The following is a 10,724-nucleotide window of genomic DNA, read 5'->3' on the forward strand; positions in this document are numbered from 1 at the left end:
GGAACCTTGTCGAACGCCTTACTGAAATCCATATAGATCACATCTACTGCTCTGCCCTCATCAACCTCCTTTGTTACTTCTTCAAAAAACTCAATCAAGTTTGAGAGGCATGATTTCCCACACAAAAAGCCATGTTGACTATCCCAAATGAGTCCTTGCCTTTCAAAATACATGTACATCCTGCCCCTCAGGATTCCCTCCAACAGCATGCCCACCACCGAGGTCAGGCTCACCAGTCTATAGTTCCCTGGCTTGTCTTTACTGCCCTTCTTAAACAGTGGCACCACATTTGCCAACCTCCAGTCTTCCAGCACCTCAGCTGTGACTATCGATGATACAAATTGGTTCAAAGTAGTTTACTCAAACACCAGTTTCAATATTCACTCACTGCACACCAATGAACAATGTAACATCCACAGGATGCACTACATCAACTCAGTAAGGTTGACTTAAACAGCAGCTTCCAAATCTGTGAGTCTACTACTTAGAAGGACAAGGGCAGCAGATGGAGAGGGTGGGGGGAATACCATATTTGAAAGCTCCCTTGCAAGCCAGACATAATCCTCAACCAGAAAGTTATTCCAGCAATAATAAAGAACCAAAATCCTTCTACTCCCTTCCCAACAGTATTTTAAGCATACCTACACTCCATGGACTGCAGTGCTTTAAGACCACAGTTCAGCAATACATTCTCTAGGATACTTATCCAGCAAAATAAAAATTTATTAAATGTTGGTACTTTCTTATTTAACTATCAAGCTCCTATTATATAATGTAAAGATGGTCTTCAAATCTTTTGAAGATTTCTGAAGCAGATAAAGGATGTTCCATATATGCAGATAAATATTTGGGAAAACATGACAACATTTTAGTCTCCTGACAATTCTTACAAATTGTTCCTCCACACCTTGATGCGTTGGATGTGGTTCAGCTCTATTTTTCTACCTTTCAAAACTTGTCAATCTTCAACTTTTATGAATTGCAATCATGCATCACTGTTTTATTGTTAACATTTTAACTATAAAGTAATCTTGAGGAATTCCAAAAATATTCATATCCTTTTTAACATACTTTCCATCTATACTGGCTCAATAAATTAGAATTACAAAGACAGCCCTATCAGGTTTGAAATAATTCTATGTGGGAGGGCAGAAAGACAGATGACAATAAGTGACAAAAGAGTTGGTGGAGCCAGGCTGAAGCAAGTGTCAATGAGACAAGAGAAAATGACAGGTCCAGAGGAGTAAGAACTGTAGAGAAATGAACAACTACCATGATAATGCAAAAACAGACTAAAAGTAAGATTTGAATTAAAACATGCAAAGAAAAAGAAACAGAATTGGCACAGAGAAATTAATACAAAGAGCATTTTTATTTGATCATAGGATATGGATTAGACCAGCATATTTGCCAACCCGAACTGTCCTCAAGAAGAAGGTACTTGTGAGCTACATCTTGAACCACTCCAATCTATGTGGTGTAGGTTCACTCACAATGCTGTTTGGGAGTCCAGGCATTTTGACCTAGCAATAGGGAAGGAATAGCAAATTAGTTCCAGGTCAGAATGTTGCCTGGCTTGGAGGAAAACTTGCAAGTGACTGTGTCCTATTTTGCTGTCTTTGTCTTTCTAAGTGTAAAAGATTGCAGTCTTGGATGATGCTATCAAAACAGCCATGATGAGTTTCTACTGTGCACCTTAAACACTGTTCCCACTGTGCATCATGGGCAAAGGGAACAAACATGGAAGATGGTAAATTGGATGTCATTCAAGTGAGCTGCTTTGTCCTCGTGGATGTCAGGCTTCCAGAGTACTGTTGGAGCTAATCCAGGTAGGTGGAGAGTATTCTATCACATTCCTAATTTGTGCCTTGTATACTGTGGATAGGCACTGGAAAGACAGGAGGCAGGTTATTCACCACAATCTTGCTCTTATAAACATTGCATTTGTCTGGTCCAGTTTAGTTTCTGACCAATAGTAGGCCTCCCAAAGTTTTGACAGGAGGAGATTCAGCAATAGTAACATCAAGGGGAAGTGGTTGGATCCTCACATTTGAGATTATCGTTGCCTGCCACTCATGTGATGTGAAGACTTCTTGCCATTTATCAGCCCAAGTTTGATGTTGTCCAGATCTTACTACATATGGACATAGACTGTTTCAGTATTTGAGTTATGAATGGTGCTGAACACTGCACACACATCAGCAAACATCCTTACTTCAGACCTTATGATGGAGGGAAGGTCATTATGAAGAAACTGAAGATGGTTGGGCCTAGGACACTACACTGAGAAACACCTGCAAAAAAGTCCTAGAGCTGACATGATTGATCTCCAAAAACAGTCATTTTTATTTGTGCTAAATATGACTCCAACTAGCGGAGGATTTTCTTTCTGATTTCCATTGATTCTAATTTTGCTTGGACACCTTGATGCCATATCTGTCAAATTCCTTACTATCAAGAACAGTCACTATCACCTCACCTCTGGAGTGCAGTTTATTTGCCAATGTTTACATGAGGGCTGTAATGAGGTCAGAAACTGACTGGAACAGTTCAGGCATCATACATTCCCTGATCTAAAACAGGATGGTAAAACTTATTAAGTGCTGCCATAGTGAGAAAAGAACTACAGATTCTTTAGACTCCATAGCATTTACTTCACTGGGCACCAAAATCCAGCATTCTTCCAATCAATGGTAATGAATAATTGTAACCATTGTGATATTAAACTCCAATGCTGATTTCAGCACTATGTCTACCATGTCACCCATTAATTTGCTTTAATTATCCTATTCATTCCACTACAATCTTTGTCTATGCAGCTATAATTTCCTTATCCCACATGCCTAACACGTCACATCAACTGAAAACAGTCAAGGAGGGTTTATTTGGAGGAGTGCACTGCATTTCACAAGATAATCTCAATTTGGCGAGAGATATCATGTAGAAATTCTATAGAAGATAGTTTAATTAAAATACCAACATTTCGGTTTCAACAAGTCCAATATGGAAAATACTCACAGGTAATGTCCCCGGAAGTGAAGCATCTAAAAATGAAACTAATGCATTTGGAGGTGCTGAAAATTGCACCCGGGACCCAGAGAATAATTTGGAGTTGGAACATAACTGAGCATGGACTTCCAATCCCACAACTCCCATCCATTTGCTGCAAGAAAAAAATTTTTAAAAAAAAGAGACATAAATATAACTAATAATCTAAATGAGAATCGCCTTACAGAATTAAAGGAAATCTCAAAATTAGGTAATACTTTGCCTTTTTCATGAGACATAAAACTAAGGTTTCAGCTGTTTTAAAAAAATCCAGTGGCACTACTATGAAGACAACCAGGGCAGTTATCCTCAGTATTCTGACCAATATATAACACTCAGTCAATATTATTAAAAAGAGATTGTAGTCATTATCACATTGTCATCTGCAGGAGTTTGCTATTCAGAAATTGGCCTCTCAACTTCCTGTACTTTAATTGGCTTTGAAGTTCTTTGCTACATCCTGAGATTGTGAATAGTACACTTATAAATGCAAGCCTCTAAGTATCAATAAATTTAAAACAAATTTTTACATGTAACAGCATTTGGTTCACAAAAAAGAAACAAGTAAATGTATATTTACTCCAAACAAGCTGCCTCACAAACATAACATTCAAATAATTTGATTAATTGAAAACTGAGCAATACTTATGATGCACTGTCCAAAAATCAACTTTTTGTTTATGGAATAACTGAACAAAGCTAGCTGGAATGTTCCATCTACCCCTTTGGAAAACTGCCAATTCAAAAAAAAAGAGACAAAAAACAAGTAATTATTGGCCAGTTAGCTTAATATCATTTGAAAAACACAATGATGTTTAATAGTAGAGCATTTAGAAATACATAACACAATCAAGTAGTGTCAGCATGGCTTCATGAAAGGGAAATGATACACAAATTTATTACAGGTCTTTGAGTTGGTAACAAGCAGAACAGATAAAGGGGAGTCAGCAGATGTAATATATTTGGATTTCCAAAAGCCACTTTAATGCACTGCACACTAGGGCTACTTAATAAGATGAGCCCATGGTTTTCAGGGTAGTATAGTAGCATGGACAAAGTATTGGGATAAAGGGGCCACTCTCAGCACAGCAACCTTTTTTTTCTAGTGGAATGCCACAGTGATCAGTGCTGGAGCCACAATTATTTACAATATATAGTATTGACTTTATTGAGTGAAATTAATAATTAACAAGTTTGCAGATGACAAAAATAGATGGGCAGCAAGAGGATGATACAGAAGGCTACAGACAGGTTAAGTGAATGGACAAAAACTAAGCAGATGGTATATAATGTGAGAAAATGTGAGGCTATGCACTTTGGCAGGAGGTACAGAAGATCTGAATGTTATTTAAATGGGGAAAGATTGCAGAAAGCTGCAGCCCAGGGGGATTTGTGGTTCTCAATCACAAAAAAAAAGCACACGAGTTTAGCACGGTAATAGGCTGTTGGCCTTTATTTCAATTGAAATAGACCACATTTAGAATAGTGAACATTTTTGGTTTTTTTTTAATCTAAGGAAAGACATACTGACTTTGGAGACAGTCCAGAAAAATTGAATAGGTTGGACATGTATTCATTGGAGTTTAGAAGAATGAGAGAAGGCTTTACCAAAACATACAAGACTCTGAGAGGATCAAGACAGGGCAGATTGAAAATGATTGTTTCCACCGTGGGAGAGCCTTGGAGCTGAGGGCATAATCTCAGATTTAGGGATCACCCATTTAAAATGAGGATTATTTTCTCTCAGAGGGTGGTGAATCTGTCCAATTCTTTTCCGCAGAAGGGTGACAAGGCTGAATATTTTAAGTACAGGACAGACAGATTTTAAAATCAGTAAGAGAAGCAAAGGTTTGGGGATAAGGTAGGAAAGTGGAGTTGAGGATAATGAGATCAACCATGATTTCACAGAATGGCAGAGCAGACCTGGCAAGCCAACAAGGCAAAAGTGAGGACTGCAGATGCTGGAAACCAGAGTTTAGATCAGAGTGGTACTGGAAAAGCACAGCAGGTCAGGCAGCATCTGAAGAGCAGGAAAATCGATGACGGGCTTTTGCCCGAAATGTCAACTTTCCTGTTCCTTGGATGCTGCCTGACCTGCTGTGCTTTTCCAGCACCACTCTGATCTTGACAGGCCAACAGCCAACTTCTGTTCCACCTTCCAGGATGGTTGATTTAGTTAGCACCACACAGTGGAGCATCTTGGATTCCACACACCATGATTTACTTGTTTTGGTTTGATGTTGAACTTATTAATGCACAGTATGCAGCCAGAACATCCACATCTGTATATAGACTCCTCCAAAAATAGAATAAATGACAATTTTCATCTGTTAAAAAAGTCTAAAATTAAAATTTGTGTAATAACAGCTGTGAGCATTTATCTAATTAAATGCACTAATCGAATTACTTAACTACTCAACTTGACAACAAAATCACACAAATAAACCCTGTAAATTACTTTGCTAGACACTTTGAAAGGGTACCATTTTGTTAAAACCGGTTTGCAAACAGGTGCAAATTGATTTGCCCTGCAGTGATGCGAATCGCGTCATTTATAAAACACTGATCACCGACGTTTATTTTAGTACGACTGCATCTTATTCCTACAGGTCTGGCAGTGCATACTGCCCAATTTAAAACAAGGTCAGAATCAAAACATACCAAATGCGCCAATGTTTGTGCTGGGTAATGAACCAATTGTACAGACTGCAGTTATGCAACACAAGAATGGAATTATCGATGTTTATGTGATGATTGCAGGTCAATCTGGACTGAATGTTGTCATAACCGGTTTGTGAATCAGACTCTTGACATTGATAACAAATGGCAAGTGGATCAAACGTTCGCTTTTAATGCAACAGCCGCAGGGTGTCATGACTTTATTTTTACTCAGGCATTACAAACATATATCCCTTAAACTATCACCTTTTACTGCGGCCATCCCTCGCCGCCGCTGCTGCTGCTGGACAGCGCGCGCTGCCCCTGACGACAGTTAAACGGTTCGCCGTTCGACTCACGAGCGCTCTCCGACACCACGCGCACAGGCCAACCAACGGCAGCGCCATGATGCCTCACACCGGAAGGGAGACACACAAGACCTTGTGGGAATTGTAGTTCTCGCCGACCACCGAAATCCCGTTCTATCAACTGACCTTGGAACTACAGGTTCCAGTACGCTTGGCGCAGGAAGCTTCCGGTTTGTTCGCAAAAGGGTCATTGGACGCGGAACATTTTTAAAGGAGCGGCAACCTCACTCGGCGAAACAAAAGTACGACTGCTGGAAATAAACTCAGCAGGTTTGGCAGCATTTGCGGAGAGACGGTAGAGTCAACATTTTGAGTTCAGTGAGCCATCTTCAGAGCAGAATCTCACTCATTGCCTTCTCACCCTTCAAAGGAACTGCTTATTTCTGAGGAGATGCCACCGCGGGCTCCTTCAGAAATGAGGACACTATCCTCCAATCTGACAGATTCTTTTTTTTTTCCCAATGGCAGGCAACCATTGCCCCCTTTTCACCCCGCAGTTTAGCTGTAGGTTTCTGAAATTTAAAGCTCCTCACAGCCACCTTGACAGCTGCTGTCAAACCCCAGGTACATAAAGTGGAGGGTGATGCTGGGGATTGGGCCTAACTGGGTGAGGACAGGGTGCCAGGTGAGTATGGTTACAGCTGGGTAGGATGCTGTGGAAAAAAAGGTAGGGCTCCAAGTGGCGCCAAGTGACAAGGTGGCCAGGTAAATGTTGCAGTGGTTAAGTCAGGTGGGCAAAATCAGATCTGGGTGGGTCTAACACCAGGAGACTAGGATGGGATGAAATGGGATCAGGTCGGGGGTGGGGTGGTCATGTCCTGGGGTCGTGGGGGGTGGTTGAGGTAATGTCGGGTCAGGATTTGGAGACAGTGGTTTGGGGGAGATGAGATGTAGTTGGGCAGGGTCATAGAGATGTACAGAATGGAAACAGACAGTTCGGAGGGTGGGAGATAAGTAGGTAGGCAGTTGAATAGTTAGATTAGGAAGGACTGATGGAGGGCTTTTGCTCGAAACATCGATTTTCCTGCTCCTCGGATGCTGCCTGACCTGCTATGCTTTTCCAGTACCACTCTGATCTAGATTCTGATCTCCACCTGCAGTCCTCACATTTGCCTAGTTGAATAGTTAGTCAGGCAATCCATTTAATTTCATTGGAACCTTCTGAATAATCTGATTTAAATTGAGATTGTATACAAAATTAAAACATTACACAACACTGGGTTATAGTCCAACAGGTTTAATTGGAAGCACTAGCTCCTTCATCAGGTGGTTGTGGAGGACACAATTGTAAGACATGGAATTATAGCAAAAGTTTACCAGTGTGATGTAATTGAAATTATACATTAAAAAATACCTTGATTGTTTGTTGAGTCTTTCATCTGTTAGAATACCGTGATAGTTTCACTTCTTTCATATGTAAATCACAAAACTGTTTTTTAAAAGTTACATTCTCAGGTTAACTGTAACAATTGGTGTCAGCCAGATACTATGTTGAAGGTGTTAGCCCCGTGTTCCCAGTCTGTGCCATAATGTTTAGATTGATTCTAATCTAAAAAGTGAGTTAACAGAGTCTTACATGGATATTCATGCAGTTTTTGAGCAAAGTACAATGTAACTCTGCAAGTACAAATTCACCCCACAAACGTTTCTGTATATGTGTGCATGTGGGTTTTGTGTGTCTGTCTGGGGTTGGGGGGGATGTGAGTGTGAGAGAGTGTATATGTGTGTGTATGTGAGGGTAGACTGTCTAAGTCTGTGAGAGGATGCATGTGTGAGTGTGTGTGTCTGTAGGAGTGTCTGTGTATACGTGTGTATGTGTGTTGACAATCAACAGACAGGAGTGTTCCCTCCTAGGTGGGGAACACTTCAGCAGTCCAGGACCTTCAGGTGGCCATCCTCCAAGGTGGACTTCGGGACAGGCAGCAGCAAAAAGTGGCCGAGCAGAGGCTGATAGCTAAGTTCCGTACCCATAGGGAGGGCCTCAACCGGGACTTTGGGCTCATGTCAAACTACAGGTGACCACCATTGCACTATACACACACACAGACACTCCTTCACATTCATATACACACACACTCACTCCTATGCACACACAGACACACGCATACACAGACACTCAACACACTCCTACAGACACACACACTCCCACACTCACATATGCATCCTCTCACAGACTTAGACACTCTACACTCATATACATTCTTTCACACTCACACACCCCCACCCCAGACCGACACACACACAAAAAAACCCACATGCACACATATACGTTTATGTGGTGAATTTGTACTTACAGAGTTACATTGTACTTTGCTCAAAGACTGCATGAATCCATGTAAGACTCTCTTAATTCACTTTTTTAGATTAGAATCAGTCTAAACATTATGGCACAGACAGGGAACACAGGGGGCTAACATCTTCAACATAGTATCTGGCTGACACCAATTGTTACAGCTAACCTGAGAATGTAACTTTTAAGAAACAGTTTTGTGACTTACGTATGAAAGAAGTGAAACTATCATGGTATTCTAACAGATGAAAGACTTAACAAACAATCAAGGTATTTTTTAATGTATAATTTCAGTTACATCACACCGTAAACTTGTACTATAAATTCTGTGTCTTACAATTGTGTCCTCCACAACCACCAGGTGAAGGAGCGGCGCTCTGAAAGCTAGTGCTTCCAATTAAACCTGTTGGACTATAACCTGTGTGGTTTTTAACTTTGTACACCCCAGTCCAACACCGGCTCCTCCAAATCGAGACTTGTGTAGGAATTCAGGAAATGCCCAGCAGAATCTTCAACTTCTTTAGCAATTACTTTGGAGTGTGCTATGATGTTGATTCTGCAGAATTCCTATACACAACTCCTATTTATGCTGGAATAAGGAGTATCTGACCATCAGAAAATCCAAGTAGTTAGCTCAGTTTCGGTCTCCTTCGATGTTGCTAGACCTGCTGAGTTTCTTTGGTACAATTTAATTTTATTCCTTTTTATTCTGCAACAAGTACAATTGCATCTTTCTGAATGTAAAAAAGGTTATGTAGTATATCATCTTAAAATACATACAATGTCAGAACTGTGGTTCTAGTAGAATGTTTCAAGCTAAGTTGAACAATACTTTTGTTTGATGCAATGTTCCAATGTGCTTCTCCCACAGAAGCATGAGCTACATGAGATAATATTAAATCAGATGACCAAAGGCTTGATCAAATTGTTAGGAATGAAGTTTAGGATAGTATGAAATTAAAAGAAGAAACATATAGTGTGGCAAACGTTAGTGGTAAACAAGAAGTTGAGAAAGTTTAAAAGCTAACAAAAAAATGTGGAAAAGCCAAAATAAGGTGGGCAAAATAAAGTGAGGGGTAAACTTGAAACTTACTTGTAAGAGTTTCTTAAATATATAATAAGAAAGTGAGAGTAAAAACTGAACATAGGCCCCTTAGAGAATGCAACAAGGAAAGTAATTATGGGGAACCAGGAAATGGCAGAGGAATAGAAGAAGTAATTGGATTCAGTCTTTATGGTAGACGATATTAATAACATTCAAAATACTAAATGGGCAAAAGGGGTGAGGCAGAATATAAATACTATGACGATCAACAGAGAAAAAGTATTGGGAAAATAGTAAGGCTACTGGCTTGTAGGCTCTTGATAGTAAGGCTCTTGGACCTGATGGTTACATCATAGGATATTAAAGGAATTAGCACTCGGAATCCTTAACTTCATAAAAAGCCTTGGAGACTAAATCACAGAATCACAAAAATGTTATAGCTCAGAAGGATATACATCATGTCTGCACCAGATCTTCAAATTAGTTTCATTACGTACTTCAAATTTCCTGCTTTTCACCAATACCCTTGCACATGTTTTATTTATTCAAATTATCATCCAATACCCTTGTGAATGCCTAAATTGAGTTTGCCTCCATCACATTTCAAGGTAATGCATTCCATATCCTAAATACTAGCTGTGTGCAAAAGTAGTTTCTCACCTCGCATCAGCTTCTTTTGCAAATCACTTTAAATCTGTACCAATTGGATCAGGCATAAACAAATTATGGTTCCAAGAATGGGTTAGAGGCTGGGAATACAGTGGCAAGTAAGTTGCCTCCTGTCTCCCCAATGCCTAACCACTATTTGCAAGGCAAAAGTCAAGAATGGGACAAAACAGACCATGTAATTGGCAACCAATCCACAACATTTACATTCACTGCCTTTGCCTACATCCTTCATTAGTGATGCAGAGTGGTAATGGTGTACACCATCTATAAGATGCATTGTAGGATCTCACCAATGCTAATTCGACAGCACCTTCTACCACTTATAAGGATAAAGGTTTAGAAGGTGCACCATATGTAAGTTTTCCTTCGAGTTAGACACCATCCTGACTTGGAACTAAGTTCAAACCATCACTGTCACTGTGCCAGTGTTCTGGAACTCCCTTCCTAACAGCATTGTACAGTTCCCTGCACCCCGAAGGACTGCACCAGTTCATGAAGTCAGTTCATCATAACTTTCTCCAGGGTGATTACATCTGTGTGATTAATGTGATCCTTACCAGTGATGCCCACATTGTGCCAATAAATAAAAGATGCCTGTGGATTGATCATGTTTGAAAAAAAATCAAAATTACATGTCACAAGGAGA

At 40.1% G+C, this 10,724-nt stretch overlaps 1 protein-coding gene across 4 annotated transcripts in view; it reads right to left on the reverse strand.

The window, feature by feature from the left end:
• Nucleotides 1-6,141, reverse strand: part of gatb (glutamyl-tRNA(Gln) amidotransferase, subunit B) — a 71,812-nt gene extending 65,671 nt beyond the window's left edge. For 2 of the 4 annotated variants that reach the window (XM_043699738.1, XM_043699747.1), the window contains exons 1-2: nt 5,974-6,139; nt 3,019-3,163 (exon numbers count right to left, since the gene is read on the reverse strand). In XM_043699738.1, coding sequence (XP_043555673.1) covers nt 3,019-3,163; nt 5,974-6,113 — 285 coding nt within the window. In that variant the 5' untranslated portion in view covers nt 6,114-6,139. Of the gene's footprint in view, nt 1-3,018; nt 3,164-5,973 lie in introns of all 4 variants that reach the window. The other 2 variants (XM_043699751.1, XM_043699762.1) reach the window with 2 other exon arrangements.
• Nucleotides 6,142-10,724: the final 4,583 nt, after the last annotated feature.

This window comes from Chiloscyllium plagiosum, chromosome 1 (genome assembly GCF_004010195.1).
Source record: "Chiloscyllium plagiosum isolate BGI_BamShark_2017 chromosome 1, ASM401019v2, whole genome shotgun sequence".
Taxonomy (NCBI): domain Eukaryota; kingdom Metazoa; phylum Chordata; class Chondrichthyes; order Orectolobiformes; family Hemiscylliidae; genus Chiloscyllium; species Chiloscyllium plagiosum.